Raw genomic sequence first — 20,472 nt, 5'->3', positions numbered from 1 at the left:
GCTCCCGGCCACAGTAGAAACCTCTACCACGGGGCCGCAGGGGAGCGGGGGGTTGTGAATTAATTTCACTGGTAAATTATAAGGTTTTTGTCTTCCCTCACTCTGCCCCAAAACTACTGGTCTTTTATAGACGTATAACTGGCCATATTTTGAGCAAAATGGCAGTTATAAGTACAAGTGTTACCATAAAAGTGCAGCACTTACGTTAACTGCGTAATTGCTTTTGAATATTGGCCTGGTGTTTATATACATCTATATCCATCCATCTGTACCTAGCTATTGCTATCTTTAGATATATAGAATCTCCCTGAACAGTGCTGCCTTCTAGGTATTTAAGAGGTGCCCTTGTACTATTGCATATGTCAGGCTGAACTGGGAGGCTTGCTTTGTTCTGCTTTTAATTTGTAATCTATGTACGTGTTTTCTTGATTGAAGATACATTCTGTGCCAAAAATAAAATCATGTTTGGTTTATAGTTCTCTGAAAGAAAATCATTTCCCAAGCTCGCCTTATTCAAATGAAACACTCACATTTTTCACAGGGCTATGTTTTGGTTGCTGGAATTCATACATAGACGTTTTTTTTTCCCTATCACAGCGTTAAAGCTACAGTACTTCCAAGAAATACTTCAACCTCCCCCCTTCCACAAAAATCTATATGTTTTACCAAAATTTCTGTTCATTTTCTGGCCCCCCTTTTTATGAAACTGCGATAGCAATTTCTAGCGCGGGGAGCCATGCTGAATGGCCCATGCTGCTCCCAACGCTCATAGGAATTCAATGAGCATTGGGAGCCGCGCGGGCCATTCAGTTTTGTAAAAGGAGGCCTAAGTTTCTTTCTTGTTTCTGCTGTACCTCTGACCTTTCACTTTGATTTTGTTATTCAATCTCTCAGAATTCAGAAGCAGAGAAATGGCTATAAAGAGGGAATACATGTAAGAAGGAAGTTGGCAGCCATGTTTGAATTAGGGACAATTTACTGAAGTGCACCACTGTGTTAACATGCTGTTATTGTGCATCATTAGACATGATAGAAGTGGAGGAGTAGCCATAGGGAACTGTGTTCTTTCCCACCACAGTTCCTTGTCACTTAACATAAATAAAATTTACTTCTATACCACAGTACCATTAAGTTCTATGCAGTTTACAAAAGTAAAATGAATTACAATTGGATGAAATACTTCAGTTGCCTAAAAAAAATCTAGTAAACAGATGCTTTTAAATGTTGCCTAAATTGTTGATAAGAACTGAAAGTCACAACTAAACAATTCAAAACCATTCGCTAAACATTTTAGTCCATTCCCTCATAATTTCAAAATTAGATTACTGTAACTCATTGTATTTAAACATAACATACAAGGAACAAAGGCGACTACAAATTATACAAAATATCGCCATTAAATTAATCCATCACGGGAAGAAATACGACCACGTAACGCCTTACCTAATAAATTCACATTGGCTACCTATTAACCAAAGAATAACATACAAAATAGCACTACTAGTATTTAAAACAACAACTACCAATGAACCACAGTTCATTGATCGCCTTCTAATACCACAAACCTCAAATCGTTTTCTCCGTTCTAATACACAAAATCTATTAATGGTCCCCTCATTAAAAACAATAGGAACTAGACGCCACGACATCTTCTCTGTTAAGGCACCGCTTGTTTGGAATACCCTTCCTTTGTATATTAGAAATACTAAAGATCCTAACTCATTTAAAAATAATTTAAAAACATTCCTTTTTAAAGCTGCATTTAATCTCTAAATTCTTATCTTTCCATGCAAATTTTAATTCCAGTATTCTCGTACCCAAATCCTAATGTTCCTACCCTCCCCCCTTCAACCCTCTTTTCTCCGCTCTAGGAATCAAAATTTTGTAACTTTTTCCCTCACGTTTTCTCCACCTTACTCCAGTTTTGTAGTATCTGTCAGTATTGTCAGTTTGAAATTGCCTTGTGTTATTTATTGTAGAAATTTTATTAATATTTTTTAATGTTTTACTCCAATTGTACATTTTATGTAATTCGCTTAGAAATTTTAAGCGAACCATCAAATTTAAATAAAACTTGAAACTTGAAACTTATCCCAAGATGCTGGCTTGATAAGACATGAGACGATGATATCTTTTAAATTTACACCCTTTAACTGATGGAAAAGCGAATAGAGCATGTGAACGTCTAGAGTGTTTTGAATTAACAAATATATAAACAAATTCACAAGATAAATGAGTATGAGGCCAGGTGATACCTTGAAGCATAACCAACCAAACTTAAACTTCACATGGGCCTCGACCAGCAACCAATGCAGTTCTTGAAGAAAAGGCATAATATGAACGGACTCTCCATTGTCTCAGGTATAAAACAAGTACTTGTATATAATACTGTATATGAGCCACTTTGAATGTAACTCCAGAAAGGTGGCAAATCAAGTCCCTCCCCCTTCCCTGTGTTAGAAACCATTGACTCAAGTTTGACTCCTAGCGACTAGATGTGTTACAGATCTAAAAAGAAATCAGTTTTATGCTAGTCTGGTGATGTCCTCCAGTATCATCCTCATTGTTGTTTTCAACGTATCTAGCCATCTTATTGTAGACCGTCCTCTTCGCCTGGTTCCTTCAATCTTCTGAAACATGTTATCCTTCTCCAATGATCTTTCTCTTCTGACAGTGAGACCAAAATAAGACAGTTGTAACTTTATCATTTGGGCTTTGAGTGACATAGATACATAGATGATTTGATCTCTTCCAGAATTGATTTGATAATTCTTCTGGTGGTCCACGGCATGCCTAAAATCCTTCTCTAGCACCAAAGCTCAAATGAGCCAATCTTCTTTCTGTCTTGTTTCCATAGTGTCCAGCTTTCGCATCCGTAATTGACCACTGAGGAAATGAGTGCATGAACAAGTCTGATCTTTGATTGGAGTGTTATTTCCTTGCCTTTGAATACTTTGTTGAGAGCCTTCATTGGCTTTCAGGAGCCTCTCATCGAAAGCCTTTAAAGCCTCGATGAGAGACTCTTCAAAGCCTTTGTCGAGAGCCTTTGAAGAACCTCTCGGCGAAGGCTCTTCATTGAAGACTTTGTCGAGAGCCTCCCCCCCCCCTTCCCTAGTGTTTGGTAATGCGGTGGCACCTCTAGGACTAAACCTCCAAAATTAATTTCTATAGATATAGGTATAGATCCCTAAGGAACATAAACATAAAAAATTGTCTGAATTACTTAGCAAGAGAGGTACTGTAGATAATTTATTGGTCAGTGACTGGTCATGTATATTTGACCACAGTTAGGAAAAGAAAAGAAATGCACATTATAGTTGACATTGTTCCCCCCTTTGGTCCTACACATTGTCTCCCCCTTTGGTCCTACACATTGTCATACATTCACATCAGGCTAAAATATATAGCGGTCAGTATTCAGCCGGCAGCAGTGAGCAGTTTTTTAGTCACCACTGGTGCTGTTCCTGAATATTCAGTGCTAGATCTTGTGGTCCACTCTCTCTTATGCAGTTAAGTACAATATTTAGTACTTAATTGCCTAAGCGACACTACTTAAGGACAGATCTGAATTTATACAGCCCAATTTAACTGCTAAACTCAGGCGCTTAAGTGTATAAATGCCGATTCCGCCCTCATACTGCCCACAAAATAGCCAGCTTTGAGTTTCATGGTCAGTGATAATATATAACGGCATTAACCAGTTAAGTGCCACTGAGCATCAGCAGAAAGCTCCAAACAAGTGATTTAATTGGTCAGGAGCTGTTTCTGGTCAGTTAAATTGCTTTGAATATATCGACCCCTTAACTTTTAGTAAAAAATAGAGCCCAATATTCAAAGGGTATGTGACTTATATAGCACATTTTCTGTGTGGTTTATAAAATCAAAGTGGTTTATATATTTTAGACAGGTACCTATTTTGTACCTGGGGCAATGAAGTGTTAAGTGACTTGCCCAGAGTCACAAGGAACTGCAGTGGAAATTGAACTCACAGAGAATGATTCAGTGACAGAATTCATCACCGTTCTCATAGATAACTGTGGGAAACCATCCCGTATCATTCTTTAGTGTCTATCTCAAACTCAGTCCTTCTACACCACCCTTCTTCAATACAAGGCTTGAGGGTCAGTGGTTGGGCCCATTCATACTCTGATTCTTATTTGAGCCAAGTATAGGACAATTAGGCCATTGTGACATCACTGATAAGGTTGGCTGTTAGGCACTAGTGAAATGAGATATTATGACATCACAATAGCAGCTCTGGATACCAGAGACTGTCATTCTTTAGTTCTGTCTCAACCTCAGTCCTTCTACACCAGCATTCTTCAATGCAAGGCTTGAGGGTCAGTGGCTGTGCCCATTCATAGTGTGATTCTTCTCTTTCTCCTTAAAGAATGACATGGCGATGGTTTTCCACGGTTGTCCACGGGGACAGCCTCAGGGTGCTGAGGTAGCTGCGCTAACCACTAGGCCACTCCTCCACTCCAAAGGGAATTATCTGGATCACAGTGGCAGTGGTGTTGTATTTATAGTGCCACTGAAAATCCTTAAAGACCTCTAGTCCATCACTGGTACATGGATAGAACACCAGCTTATCTGGAGACTAGTGATCTTTGGTCTGCTCTCCATACAGTTAGCCAGATAAAATGCTGCCCTAACTTTATTCAGATAGGTGTCTGGAGATTGGACTGACAATCGCCACTCTCCAGATGGCAGTAGTGCAGTCTGCTCTTCTTGGATATTCAGCACTGCTCACTGAATATATCCATGATTAATTTAAACTCCATAACCAGTGTTTAAAAGAAACACTGACCATGGTGTTTAAATATTAACCCAATGATTGATTTATTTCTCCTAAACTGCATAATGGCTTCTAAATAAGCATGCTTTTAGTAAAACAGCCAGAAAACAAAAATCTTGCCCATTGCGGACATTCGACCAAATTTGAGTTATAGAACTCCCTCCATAGTCTTAACAGTAAGGATGAGATGGCTTCATTTTAACAAACAAACATGGAGAGAGCCTTGCTGAGGAAAATATTATAGAATTCAAAGCTTCTTGAAATATGGACCTCTTTCTCTTGTCTCCTGTAGAATTATTTTTCAAGGCCAGGGCCTTTTTTCAGATGTCAGATAAATTTATGCTGACCTCTTGTAACAAAGCTTTTTCTCTTCACTATTGTAATTTAATGAGTATTTGTTGATTTTGCAGGAAAAGTGTGACCCATGTGAAAAATAATTCAAGGAAATGCATGTTTGTAGGGGCCCTTTTACAAAGCGGTAGTAAGAATTGGCCTTAGCAAGCCCTTATGTGGATCTTTCTCATGTGCTAAGACCATTTTTACTGTGGCCATTTAAAAAAAAGCCATTTTTAAATTAGTTTTATTCATGGCTGTGCGCTAATGTTATCATTAGTGGGTGAAAGGAAACTCCAGAGTGAAAGGGCATGGGATGAAGTTAAGAGATGATAGGCTCAGGAGTAATCTAAGGAAATACTTTTTTATAGAAAGGGTAGTAGATGCGTGGAATAGTCTCTCTGTAGAGGTGGTGGAGACAAAGACTGTGTCTGAATTCAAGAGAGTGTGGGACAGGGACATGGGATCTCTTATGGAGAAGAGGAGACAGTGGATGCTGCGGATGGGCAGACTGGATGGGCCATCTGGCCTTTATATAACCTCATGTTTCTATATTTCTAATAAGGAAAACAGCACCAAGGTCCTTGAAGTTTGGGGTAACCAGTCTTCCTTTTATTGGTGGGCATGACATGGGCTGTGCTTTGTCATAACCACCTGTGTCAGGGGTCAATGGAGCAAATTCTTTGATGCTAAAATTGCAAAGATTCCCATTCAGCAATTGAACCCGTTTTCTTGACATCAACTGGCGTGTGCAACATCTCAAACAAAGTTCCATGCCAAAAATGAATCCTAGCGCATTTATTTAATTCATTCATTTTCTATCCCGGTGCACTGTTTAGATTTTAGCAGTCCGCATGGGCTAGGTTTCATTTATTCGCAGCTCGGGGCACTGCAGTGGCGTACCAATGGGGGGCGGGGGAGGGGATGTCCACCCCGGGTGCAGCCTTAGGGGGGGGTGAACAGCTGGACAGGTCCAGAAAATTCCTGGGCTGCGACGACACTCAGCGGCATCAGCGCCCCCTCCCTCCATGACGGCACTCAGCAGCATCGGCGACCCCCCTGCCCCGCGACAGCACTCAAGTTTGGCCTCCTTCTCCCGGCATCAGCAGAACTTCAGATCGGCAACAGGTGCTCAGTCAAAAGCTTCCCCTGACTGAACTGCCTGGGCGGAAACAGGAAGCTGAGCCAGGGGAAGCTTTTGACTGAGCACCTGTTGCCGATCTGAAGTTCTGCTGATGCCGGGAGAAGGAGGCCGAACTTGAGTGCTGTCGTGGGGCAGGGGGGGGCGCCGAAGCCGCTGAGTGCCGTCGCAGCCCAGGAATTTTCCGGACCTGTCCGACTGTACACCCTCCTAAGGCTGCACCCAGGGCGGACCAGCCCAGCCCCCCCCTTGGTACGCCACTGGGGCACTGAACTTTGAGATGCTGCACACGCCAGCTGATGTCAAGAAAATGGGTTCATTTGCTGAATGGGAGTTCTATAACCATCTTCTATACACCGGTCACATTACTGGTTCTTTTACAGAGGCCAGCATAATTGTGCTCCCTAAAAGCGGGAAAAGATCCATTACTGGTTCAAAGTTACAGACCTCTTTCCCTAATAAACATCGACGCAAAGATATTTGCCAAGATTTTGGCTATTAGAATTCACTGCATACTTCCTAAGATAATTGGCCCTGAACAAAATGGTATTACTCATGTTACTCACTTGTAAGTGTGACTCATGTAATTGTTAAGCATATATCTTACTGCTTTATAATATTCACTTCTACTCAGGTTCATGGTTACTGGCTTTATTTTATATTGTTTCTTGGCCGTTGACTTTATGCTTCTGTACTATGTTCACTTTTGGACAGATGGCCACTATATTTTTGTTATTTATGTAAGTTTTGAAATGCAATAAAGATTATTGAACTAAAAAAGAAAACGGGTTCATTTATTGGATAGGAATCTTTGTTTGCAATTTTAGCATCAAAGAATTTGCTCCATTGCTGAAACACGGCCCATGTCAGGTTCACCAATAGAAGGAAGACTGATTGCCTCAAAGTTGAAGGTCCTCGGTGCTGTGTTCTTTATTCTCTGTGTGCTCTGATTCCCTCTCTATATTGACCATTAGGGAGTGGCCATTAAAAAAAAAAAAAATTAGTGTGGTAGCACTTACTGCCACCTATGTAGGAACATCTACTCTCTACCCCTGGCATGCCCTTCAAAAAATAATTATTCAAAAGTTATTAAAATGCAAATACTGCAATCTCAGACAAATTGGCACAGGATGCTTTAGCGCATCCTGTGTTAACCTCTTTTTTTTCTGTGCACTATTCCCACATTAGGGCTTAGTGCACCTTAGTGAAAGGGCCCCCTAATTTGCAGCTTGTCTTTTCAGTTACGCAATGTGCAATACCATACCTCAGTTAAGACGGAGTAACTATAGATGAATACATTAATCAAAAAGAACCAAACCAAACTGCATTAAGACATTAAAAGCAATCTGATAAAAGCAAACAAAATAAAATTGAATTAAAGCCATAATAATTTCAGTGAACAATCAGGTAAAAATCTTGCCTCCTGCAGATACCTTCAGAAAGCAAAGGATATCGACCTAAAAAGGCCAAACCGGTCCATCTAATTAGCTAGAAGTGTCCCTTCTTCACTCTAGGAAATATACGAGAGGATACTGAAAAGTTCTCGCCCAATCAAGAAGAGAATGACATGGATATGGTTCAATCAATGATCTGAAACAATGTCAAAACATAGAATTTCTTTACTGCAAATTGGCACTCAACAAAATAAGATAACACTCTTTTTAACTACGTACAGTGGCAAAATAAGGCTCAGTATTTAAGAAGTTGGTTGGTTGGGTTAAGAACTTTTCAGCACCCCCTCATAAGCAATAATAGTGAGCCAAGTATAGGATAATGAAGTCATTGTGACATCACTGATGAGGTTGACTTTTATTGGTTGAATGAGGCATTATGACATCACAGTATCAGCTCTGGTTGCCAGAGACTGAAAGTCTTCACACAAGGGAGTGCTGAAAAGTGCTCAGCCCAACCACGAGAATGATGTGGATATGGTTCAATCCGTGATCTGAAACAATGTCAAAACATAAAATTTCATTTATGCAAATGAGATAACACTCTTTTCAGCTACAGGGACAAAATAGCACTCAGAATTTAGGAAGTTGGTTGGTTGGGCTGAGAACTTTTCAGCATCCCTTTGTACACCCTAGGGGCAAAATCTGGATGAAATCCAAAGATGAATTTGGCCCTGATTTCTTGCTGCCCAGCACCATAGAATGGTGGTTGTCTTATGCGAGCAGGATAATATTTGCTCTCTTTAGACAGGCAGTAAAATTATTCAGACAGCCCTAGTAGTTCTGTAAGAGGAACTTTGTTAACATTGTTCAGACAATGGCAAGCTTTGTTGTGTGATTCCAAATAACTGTGGTTTGATTCTACAGGTTTGTAACAGATTTTCTAAAGCTAGGCAATGTTTCAGCTTTTCGAACTTTCAGAGTCCTGAGAGCTTTGAAAACTATTTCAGTAATACCAGGTAAGAAGCCCTGATTACCGCCAGCATTGCGGCCCTCAATTGCAAGTGACGCTCTCTCTTTCTCTCTCTCCCTCTGTCTTGTTGGATGGTGTTTTCGTCACTGTTTGTGTGCGACTTTCCCTTGTTACAGATATGCAACTGAATTTGTGGACCTGGGCAATGTCTCGGCCTTAAGAACGTTCAGAGTTCTTCGAGCATTGAAAACAATCTCAGTCATTCCAGGTGAGAAGCAGGTTAAACACTGAGGCTGCTGCTAGAGCCCGCATACCATTTCCTAATAGATGGACGTAATACGTAATGATAGATAATGTGCGAGCTGGGAATGGGCTAATGTAGGGAATACGGCCTGTCAACAGAATACATTTTTTCCTACTGCTGTTGTATTTTGGCTAGAAATTCTCAGAATATTCACAAATTTGTGGATCAATCATAAGTATACATTTTTAACCTTTAAGTACGCGTTGTTTGTTTATTTGATTTTTTTTTTTAGTCCATCCTCCCAAAGGAGCTCAGAACAGGTTGCAGATCACATGGGGCTCCTTTTACGAAGCCGTGTTAGCGGTTTAACACGCGTAATAGCGTGCGCTAATTTGCCGGCCGCACTAGCCGTTCCCGCCTCCTCTTGAGCAGGCGGTAGTTTTTCGGCCAGCGCGGGGGTTCTTCGTAAAAGGAGCCCATAGACTGTGAGCCTACCCGGATAGATAGGGAAAATGTTTGACTATCTAATGTACCCAGGGCAGTGGAGAATCAGGTGAGTTGCCCAGGGTCACAAGGAGCAACCTGGGATTTGAACCCACAACCTTAGAGTGCGGAAGCTGTAACTCTAACCACTAAGCCGCACTCTCCTGTTCCAGCTAACCTTTACATTATTCCCCAGTAATTATTTCCTATGTGGGAACAATGTAAGACTTTGGTGAGGTTTATTATCTGGGAATACAAGGATCCCCTGACATCATCAGTCTATGGTATGGATTTTTTTTTGCTCCATGTGCCTTAATTTTTTTTTTTTTTTGCATGCTGTTATAGTTTTAACATTGATTATGTATTTTTAATTTTTACCTGGCTTGGGCTAGATTGAGCTATAAATAAGTAAATAATGAACAATAAAAACTTAAGCCTTGTATATGGAAAAATGTTTATATGCCAGAGCATAGTGGATGAGAGCATAAGATAAATTGACCTATCCAGTGTTCCTGGAGGAAGGGCTGTGGCTCACTGGTTGAGCTGCTGCTTCTGCACCCAGAGGTTGTGAGATCAAATCCCAGTGCTGCTCCTTGTGATCCTGGCCGGCACTTAATCTTCCAGCACCCACTGCTTGAATGTCATCTTTGAAATGCCAAAGCAATAAAAAGGCAAGGGTATATTTCAGCAGCCAGCCATAGAGCGTGAGGCCTTTTGGATATCACTGTTTATTCAATTCAGTTCATGGTTTTTTTTTACCATTTTGGATAAATGAGCATAGAAGATCAAGATCCCATACATCATCCTACAACCAGCCCTCCCCATGTATTTTATCCAATTTACCAATTTAAAATAGCCACTGTCACACCCGCGCTCTTGAGCTGCGTTGCGAGCCCCCGGGATCGTGACAGAGTTCTCTGGCCCGGCGTGTCCCTTACCACCAAGGGACCCTTCAGGACTTTGCCTGGCTTCTTATCAGCCTAATAAGGGCATGCAAGGGAAGAGTCCAAGTCAGAATGCATTAAATCTTAGCTTTATTATGGCTACTGGTTTTACCAAGCAAAAAGATAGGCTTCAGCTCAGCAGTTTCAAAACCAACAACCTTTGGCCAACATAAGCCAACAACCAACAACCTTTGGCCAACATAACCTTCCCAATCAGGGCAAAACCCTCCAATCCAGTGTTCAGTTTTGTAAGTAAAGCCTTATCATTCAGTCCCCTGCCTCTGGACTTTCTCAGTATTCTGATACACAGTCCTCTTCACCAGAGCAGGTAGTTTAAGAACATCAGTTTAGAACATTTACTAAGCTGCTTATGCTCCAGCAGCTGTGCCAGCTCATGGGCATGTAAAGCCCAGAAAAGAAAAAAAATCCCAACAAAACAGTCAAGCAGGTCACATGGTTTATCTCCAGCTCAATGTTTCCCCAAACAAACTGTTGTTGTGTAAGTAGGCATAATCCTCACATACACAGGTTTTATAAGGAAAACTTAGCACAACTAAGTCTGTGAAGAAGTTTTCTTTTGGATAGCCTTGGTTCTGGGAACGTGCAGGGCTCTCAGAACATTTTCCCTGCTGAGATGTTACTGTGATTAATTATACACAGCTGTGGGGGAGGAACGTACCTGGCTCAGCCTAGCAACTAACCGGAAAATACCTCCAAACATTTGTTAGGCTCAAAATTAAAGCTCTCAGGCACAAACTTAATGTTCAATATAAAAGGAGAGGAATACAAATCCCCTTCAAAAGCAAACACTCTCTTCTCTGGAGGCTCAGAGATTGTAGGCAAAGCCACAACCCATATCTCTCTGCATTTCAATATCAGGTCCTACCAGACTGCATTTCAATATCAGGTCCTACCAGACTTTCCTGTGTATCCATGCTTCTCCTGGGTTTTCTTCCCAACTCTCAGAGGCAGAATCAAGCTCCTCTGCATCTATCATATGCCACTCTGTATTATCAGACTCCTCCAGGTGGAGAGAGAAGTGTTCTCCCCAGGTTTCCTCTCTCCCGTTTGCCTCCACTCTGCTTGCCCCCCTAGTGTTCTGCACTGCCTCATTTTAAGCTGTGGAGAGACACTCCCCCTCAGCCTAGGTGGGGGGAAGGGCCTTCCACACACAGGCTTGTTCCATCTGGCTAAGTGCAGGTTCCTTTCCAGCCTTGACTCTTCCATGGATAGGCTGCTGGAAAGGTATTAATCTCCTGGCAGGCTTAGGGACAGGTTTGAACTGTGTGCAGCTTTCAAGCTTAACCTTTTCCTGCCCTGCCTCTTTGACTCCACTTCAATGTCTGAGCAGTAGTCAGCTAGCTCTGTAGTCTGTGATTCTACTTGGTCAGCTCTCTTGCATAGGGATATAGTGTATTTCTTCCTTATCCCTGTGGCAAAACCCGGACTGGACTTGGGTTTGTCATAGACAAAACCCGAAACAGCCTTGGGTTTGTCACACCACCAAAACTAATAAGGCTGTTGTCTAAATATCCAGCCTCTTAGGTCTCCATGGATCTATATAGCACAGTGCTTGGTCACCCTTAAGCAGCTGGCAGCAACCAGTTGGTTTCTGGAAAGTTATAATATGCTGGTATTTAACTGGAGTTTCACGCTCATGTAGTATCACCAGGCCGTGCCCAGTAAGCCCATTCTGTTTACTTAATAAGGCCTTAAATCCATCTCAGTCTTTGGTTTTGCCTTCACATTCCATCCAAAGATAGGTAAGAAGCAAATAGAGTTTTATAATCTTTAAGTCTGGCATTAAGATCTTCAATGATAAGAACTCCTATTCTGAAATTATTTCCTGAAGAACTAACATCTGTCCCACTGTTCAAACTTTTACAAGACACAGCTAACACCAGCGGTGGACTGAGCATGGGAACAGAGCAACAGTGCCTACAGCTGTAAGGGACCCACTCTGCCCTAGCCTCCATCTGGTTTAATCATTTTTGATAGGTGGTTAGGGTGTCATGACCCCTATTGCCCAGGGACCCAGATCCTGCCCAGTACATTTCTGTTGAGGCATCACAATGAGCTGAGCTTATACTCAGAAATTCCAATTATTCTTTGAGTGTCTATTTCTCCTTGACATCAAAGCTAGATTTGCAAATTCTAGCTAGGAGAGACCCCAGGAGAACTGGTGTTTTGATACAGTGACTGAAGGGAAAATGACATATCTTTTGCATTCATGCTTTCGACTGTCAACCCACAGTGAGCAATTATATAATCACAGTGGTTGTTTCTTCATAAGCACTTATGTTGAGATAATGAGGGTTACTGAGTTGAATTATTCTAAGCTGGACACAGTTTGGAACCACCAGTGGAAAATGGAAATACATTCTGACGAAAACCATGATGCATATTCTGTGGACAGGTCTTGTTCAGCCTTAGTGTTTAACATATCTGACCTGCATGGCAAGGCAAAAGGATTGGAAAAAAACCACTGCATGATAAATACTGTAGATGATTATCTTGAACAGGTGTTGGCAATTACATGTTAAATTTGCTATAAACACTACGAAGCTTGCTCAGAATGTCCACCATGACCATCCAGGGGCTAAAAGATTTTTTTGCTTACATTATAAACACTTGCATTATGGCATTTGATGTGGAACAAATGCTCTGTGGCGCACCGGAGGTATTTGAAAATGAATGGCATAAAATTCCATTTAAACAGTCACGGATGTGGTGCTCAGTAGCTGTAGCTAGAGAGGAATCCTAGGGGTTCTTTGAAGATCCTTATTACATTCATTTAGATCAAGGTTGTCCAATGTTGGTCCTCGAGGGCCGCAATCCAGTAAGGTTTTCAGGATTTCCCCAATGAATTTGCATGAGATCTGTTTGCATGCACTGCTTCTGTTATATGCAACTAGATCTCATGCATATTCATTATAATTCAATACAAAAAAGAGCTATTTCTTTAAACCATTATATATTATTATAATAATTATTTATTTTATTAAATCATTTTTTATTGCACCATATACTTTAAAAATCTATTAAACAACATCTTTCATACACATCATTCACACCATAATAATACTCGTGAAACCCTCCCAATCTATACTACCTATCACACAACTCAAAAGTCCATTCAGTACATAAAATATTGTCTAATTAGCAACTCATCAGAAATCATCACTGTGCCAACTTTCACTTTTCTTGTCTGTTCATTCCTTTGTTAGTTCTTCACCATATTACATCCGACTTGATCAAACTGAGCAATGAAGCCCTTAACACAGTTCTGCGTTCCACTCTTCGGCATCATCAGGGGCTTTAGATTACTGACGGTTTCACTTCTTCACAACCTCTTATAATTCATAATACTTTGTATCTTAGCAACATACAAGTACGAGAAGTCCAAACCAGCACCTTTCCACAGCTCAAACGCTGGTAAGACTTGAGTTTCCCCTGCACCGCTTGCTGAGGTCAGTTCTTGCGAGTCCCGCAAGAGCTGACGTCGGCCATTCAGCGGGCAGTGCGGGGGCAGGCCAGATGGCAAAGAGATTGCGGCTACCCTGCACCGCTGGAGACCTGAATTGCGCACCAGCAAGGGGGCTTATGAAAAAGATACCAGGGGTGGGGGGGGGATGAATGATAAAGGCAGGGGAGGTACTGGAAGATAAGCCGTGGCTAATACCATGGGGCGGCTTATCTTCTGTTTTTTTTTAAACATAGGCTGCCCTTTTCTGCGGCCTATACATGGGTGCGGCATATATGTGGGGAAATACGGTATGCATGAGAGAGATTTGCATATAATGGAGGTGACAGCTATGCAAATCTGCCCCATGCATATTCATTAGGGCTATCCTGAAAACCTGACTGTCTGGAGGTCCTCCAGGACAGGGTTGGGAATCACTGATTTAGAGGTTCCTTACGATCAAACACTGAAGGCAGATTTTCCTTCCATTCATACTCCTAATAAAGGTAGGTCCGCATTAAATTCCTGATGACATGAAATCCTATGAATGTATTTCTCCCTGAACCCCAAAGAAGGCGGATCATTTCATTAAACTGCCCAAAAAACAGGTTTCATTCAAAGCCCTGACAAAGGTAGGCCCTTCTTGAACTCCTGATGCTCCCCCCCCCCCAAGGGTTGTGCCAAATATCTTATGACTCCAGGTGATCCCATCTTCACTGCAGAAGGGACACGAGAGCTCCATGTCAGCACCATAAAACTCACTGAATGGTACTCACTTCCTGTCATGCAGGGATGCCTGCAGCTGATCAATTTTACACATCCTGGAAATCCCTGGAAACAAGCCCTTCTTTTTGAGAAATATGATGTATGTGGCCTTATGGTCATCAAACAGACATTCTCAGGGAAAAAAGAGTTAAAGAGTTTTAATTCTTTAAGCCAATGCTGACACACGAAACCCTCTGTACTCGAGATGTAGTTGTCGGTGGTGATTGATTGCCAACATCTGGTAAAGATGATCTATATCACACTCTTAGCAGAGCTGTAATACAATAGCAATTAAAAACCATTAGAAGGAATGAAGACTGGTACTTGGGATTTTTCTTTTTCTGTGATTGAGGTTGCATGCATTTTTATGTTCACTTGTTTGAAACAGAATAATCCTATTTTTCTCCACCACAGGTATGTCACACTAACCTTTACTAATATGGAACTAAGTACAATTTTAAGTGTTGGATACGTGTAACAGTGAATTAATGTAAGGGACGAGGTAATCCGATAGTCACAATTTGTACATTTCATTGTTCAAGGAAATCTACCCTATATGTAAGCTGGATACAACAAATACCTTTATTTACTGAGGCAGGAAGAAGTGGGTTGCAAGTTTCTGATAGAATAGAAGTTACTAGTAACCTGGATTATTAGTAACTAGGCCTCGCTTCATAAAATGAGACCTTAGATTCTTCCTTGAAGAAGAGAAAATCTATGAAAAGCATAAGACAGTACCCACAGAATATAGCACCAGAAGACTGTTAGTCCATCTCAGACTGTCATAATAGAAAAGCACAGATGCTCTAAGAACAATTGCTGGTGCCAGACATGGTAAAAATAGGACAGTCACAGACATCAAGTTTGATTTACACACACACACAACAAAAGGAATACCCAGAAAGTGGAAGATACGTGTTGTCCTTTTGAACCACTATTTCATGAGTCCAAAGGCATGCACAAAAATCACACTGAAGCTAGACTGACTACCTTTCTTTGCAGCCTAAGAAACAAATCTGCATGTAAATGATAGCTGGAAGGATTTGTTTATTCGTTACTGCTGGAAGGATGTTAGCCCACTATAAAAGAACCATGCTATGATATTGTGTTACATAGTAACATAGTAGATGACGGTAGATAAAGACCCGAATGGTCCATCCAGTCTGCCCAACCTGTAGGTGTTGGTGCAGTAAATCTGAAATATTGTGATGCTCTTTGAACTTTGAAGGTTTAGGTGGAATATAAAAACTGAAATTAAATTGAATTGCCTCCTGTGTATGGGACTCTAGAATTCTGCAAAACCGGGACCAAACTAGAGTAGAAAATGATACTTAGCTTAATGTCATTATTTTCAAGTTGAAAACAATTTGAAAATGTCTTATTTCTGGATTTTAAGAGGCTCTTTGACTAAAGGGCATTAATCTGGGCGTAGCACATCGTAATATGGAACTTTCCTGCACTCAAGCCCAAATTCAATGTAGCACAATTAAGGTCATTCAATTTTTTCCCACATCATGGAAACACGTTAGCTATAAAAAAAATGAATGCAAAAGCACTTCCTCCTGTTTAAGAGGTGCTAAGTTCTCCCACGTTAACTATGCATTAACCAGTTAACATGAAGTAATCTGAACTGGCTAGCTGCTTAATGCTTGCAGTCTATTCTCCACGGATGACATGCCCCCTCCTCCAAATATTTTTAAAATGGTAACCTGATTTTGCTGCACTAAGTGCACATTAAGGCGTAATGCCCTTTAACGAAAGGGCCCTTAAGTCTGTGCAGTGCAAATAGAAGTGAGTGAGGCGTGCAGAAATTATGAGCAAAACCAACTTTAAATTGAATGGATATCGTCTTGCCAGTTGGAAAAAGCAGCTTTATTTGGAACTGTGTTCAAAGCTAGGTACTACCTATACAAATCCTAAGCCCTTGGGTAGAGGTCAAATTGGAATGCATAATACCCCTAGTCAAGACAGAAGAAACACCAGGCAGACGAGTGAAAAATCCCAATGAAACGGCTCTTTATTGTTAAAATTTTCAAATGTGGACCCGACACAGGCTGTGTTTCATCGAAAATACCTTCCTTAGGAGTCCATATGACCTGATGGTCATTCTATAAATATGGAAAAACAAGGAGCTGTATACAGAGACTGGATATCTTAAGAAATGCCAATGATCCAATTATTGTATGTTGCATAAGAAGCAGTCAAACAGGTCTTATTCGACATACAATAACTGGATCATTGATATTTCTTAAGATATCCAGTCTCTATATACAGCTCCTTGGTTTTCCATATTTATAGAATGACCGTCAGGTCACATGGACTCCTAAGGAAGGTATTTTTGATGAAACACAGCCTGTGTCGGGCCCAGATTTGAAAATGTTAACAATAAAGAGCCGTTTCATTGGGATTTCTCACTCTTCTGCCTTGTATTTCCCACTGTTTTATCTTTTGTTTATGACCTGTGGGATTCTTTTGGTTTTCCTTTATGTTTTTGCTGTTCTGAATTAATAGCGTTTTTTCTCCATTGCTCATAAACAAACAAAACCAGTGCTTTTGCAGGCCTTACTCAGAAACAGTTGTGTATCGTCCAGCGCCTATGGAAATAATAGTTGCTGAGTAAGACCTCTAAATATATAACACTGCTATGCAATATGGAATTATTCTTGGTCTGCAGCAAGGAAACATCAGGATGAATCTCATCCAAAAGATTTATTCCAGTGATGGTATATCTTTGGCACAAGTGCCTAAAGTATCAATTTTACTGGACCCAAGGCACACAAACTCCAGAAGATATGAATCATTAAACCTATCTTTATTTTTAAATATAGAGGGATGAATGAAGCATATCTCTCTAAGGGAGAAATTATCAATGTGGGCTACCGCTAAGACAGGTTTTTTTTTACCACAAGTTGTGTTATTGTGGCACAACTTGTGGTAAAATAATTCATCTCAACTGTAACCCACATTGATAACTTCCCCCTCTCACACTAAGAGCTCCTTTTACGAAGGTGCGCTAGCGTTTTTAGCACGTGCTACCATGTTGTGCGTGCTAACCCCGCGCTACACGGAAAATACTAACGCCAGCTCTATGGAGGCGTTAGCGTGTAGCGCGCGTGCTAAAATCACTAGCGCACCTTCGTAAAAGGAGCCCTAAATGCTTTGGGAACTCAGTTCATGCTATTTAGGGTACATGAATACATTGTAATTTAAGAACGTATTCCGTTTATTGGCCTATAACCACCTGAATTTTGTCTTCCTAGGGCTGAAGACCATTGTAGGGGCACTAATCCAGTCTGTTAGGAAACTTGCTGATGTGATGATCCTGACCGTTTTCTGCTTGAGTGTCTTTGCCCTCATAGGCCTTCAACTCTTCATGGGCCATTTGAGACAGAAATGTGTCAAGAATTTTGTCGCTCCAAATATCACCAATGCTAGTGACTTCTACAGGGACAATGACACCTTGGGTTACAATGACACCTTGAGTTACAATAACACCTTGGGTTACTACGAAGCATTCATCAATACACCAGGTGAGCGCCTTGTCTGTTTTTCTACTCAGAAGAGAAACTATGCTGAAAACAATTCCTAATGTAATCTAGTAGAGTAAGAGACAAGGATTTACATGACAAGGCTGCCATTTTCCAATGCTATCAAAAGTGCATTTGTTTTCCAGCGTGGCTACTTTTAGCCACGTTGAGGAGAGATAGAGGAAAGGTGAGTGAGTAGGAAAACATGGATAGATATTATTTTTACCTCTGTTTGTTTTCCAGCCAAAACTTTTCAGGCCCAAAGGGGCAGATTCTGCAAACGGCGCCATGATCGGAAGCCACCACCAAAAGCCGTGCCGATCGCGTGTAAATCACACAAATGCGCCATTTGCAGAATTGCGGCTTACATGTAAGATGGGGGCAGGAAATGTAGGCCAGGGTTTTAATGGCCTACATTACCGGCCCCTATCTTACACATGAATCGCGATCACAGAGGCCTCTAATGGCGCCTAAGGTCAGTTACTGCCCCTTTAATTTGGAACTCTCTCCCCTTGCACAATTGAGCTGAACAAAACTTGAATAAATTCGAGTAGTTTAAAATGCTTTCTTTTTAAAGATGCCTACAATTGATTTATCTTATTTATTTATTTTTCATTTCTTTTTTTATTAATTATGACTTACCTTGTCATATCCTTCCTATTGTTCCTTTCTTTTATGTTTTCTTTGTCAACAAATTGTAGTTCTCCCCTTTTTTCCTATTGTTCTCATGTCGCCACCCCAACCAGGTATGTCGGTCTTGTAAGGTTTATGTTCAATATTTGTTGTTTGTTCCCTATTTATATTTGAACTTTTTTTTTTTATTGTACAACGCTTTCAATTCTAGGAGAAGTTTTAATCAAATTTTAATAAACTATGAAACTTCTGGTGTTAACCATGTGTACTGTGACCTTAAGTGCCACAAGGCGCCTCCATAGTCACGTTAACGGTACCAGTTTTGGAAGCACCTACTTTTTAAAAAATTGGGTACCAGTGGGCACCTACTTTTTAAAAAATTGGTTTTTAATCGACGCCATCAATTACTGCGCTGGATGAACCAATTAACAGAGGTTAGCTGGCGGTAGGGCACCTACCGTAGCCAAACTAACGGCGCTGTTTAGAGAATTTGGTCCAAAAGGCCTGGGTGTTTTGGACTCGTAGATCTTGTAGAGAAGTTTCAGTGAGAAACCTGTGAGGCTTCCCTTTGAAACTTAACTACAAGGTCAAAGAGAACAGTGTATCTACAGACTTTGCAGCACAGTGGAATTTTTAAAAAATTACCCCCCCCCCTGACCCCAAACTGCTTATATGCTGAAATTTAAGCTGTATAATGGGAGACGTTCAGAGCTTAGCATCATTCTTCAGAAAGGGCACGCTTAAAGTGCTTAAAGGGACTGCAAATCATGTATGAGACAGCAGCAAAATACAGTATAGTACTCCCCCGAAATTTATGGTGGTTCTGTTCCAGGAACCCCCGCGAATTTCAAAAAACCGCGAATATGGTTTTTCGCCTGTCAAAAGGCAGGGGAGGCAGGAGAGGGCAGCTGGAGCGCCGGTGGGTGAAGAAAATCACTTGCGGTCTGCTCTGACCACCTCTTCAGTAGGTAATGTTGGGCTATACCAATCAGGAGCTGCTTTGACACACAGCTCCTGATTGGTGTAGTCCAACTTTACTACAGGAAGAGGCAGTCGGAGCAGACCACGAATGACTGAGTCTGCGAACCGCAAATTCACCGGGGAACACTGTATAATAATTGAAACGACCACCAACATTGTATTCTGTATTCCTTATAGTGATTAGAATAGGAAACTTACTTGTTACTATGAACATCTTTTAAAGCATTATAAAGGTGAGAAAACAGTAGCTAAGTTTTGGACTCTTCGGCTTAGAGAAAAGACTTCTGAGAGAAGAGAGAGCAGAGTGAGGAACGTCTATAAAATACTGAGTGGAGTGGAACTGGTAGATGTGAATGGCTTGTTTACACCTCCAAAAATACTAGAACTAAGGAACATGCAATAAAGCTACTAAGGAGTAGATTTAAAACAAACCGGATAAAATATTTCTTCACTCAACGTGTAATTAAACTCTGGAATTTGCTGACAGAGAATATGGTGAAAGCAGTTCATTTAGCAGAGTTTTAAAAAGTTTGGATAATCTCCTTTTTCTTATATATATTCTTCATTCATTTTTACAACTTTCAATAAGTGCAACTTAAGATATAATCACTTTACACTTTAACAACACTTAATATTCCATCAAAAACTAATATACATCAAATATTCCCCCCTTGTACCATGAATTGAATTTCAGACAAGAAACATAACATATCCCTCCCCCTCCCTCCTCCTTCCCCCACCCTGGACATGTATAAATAAAGAGGAAAACCCCCAAAAAACAATATTCATTCTATAC

General features: G+C 40.8%; 1 protein-coding gene across 4 annotated transcripts in view; it reads left to right on the top strand.

The window, feature by feature from the left end:
- Positions 1 to 20,472, top strand: part of LOC117354345 (sodium channel protein type 5 subunit alpha-like) — an 839,094-nt gene that overhangs the window by 202,877 nt on the left and 615,745 nt on the right. For 3 of the 4 annotated variants that reach the window (XM_033931713.1, XM_033931710.1, XM_033931711.1), the window contains exons 6-7: positions 8,813 to 8,904; positions 17,796 to 18,065. In XM_033931713.1, coding sequence (XP_033787604.1) covers positions 8,813 to 8,904; positions 17,796 to 18,065 — 362 coding nt within the window. Of the gene's footprint in view, positions 1 to 8,596; positions 8,683 to 8,812; positions 8,905 to 17,795; positions 18,066 to 20,472 lie in introns of those variants that run through there. The other variant, XM_033931714.1, reaches the window with a different exon arrangement.

Source organism: Geotrypetes seraphini, chromosome 2, assembly GCF_902459505.1.
Source record: "Geotrypetes seraphini chromosome 2, aGeoSer1.1, whole genome shotgun sequence".
Classification (NCBI taxonomy): Eukaryota; Metazoa; Chordata; class Amphibia; order Gymnophiona; family Dermophiidae; genus Geotrypetes; species Geotrypetes seraphini.
The sequence above is the reverse complement of the archived record's forward strand: the minus strand, read 5'-3'. Positions and strand labels throughout refer to the sequence as shown.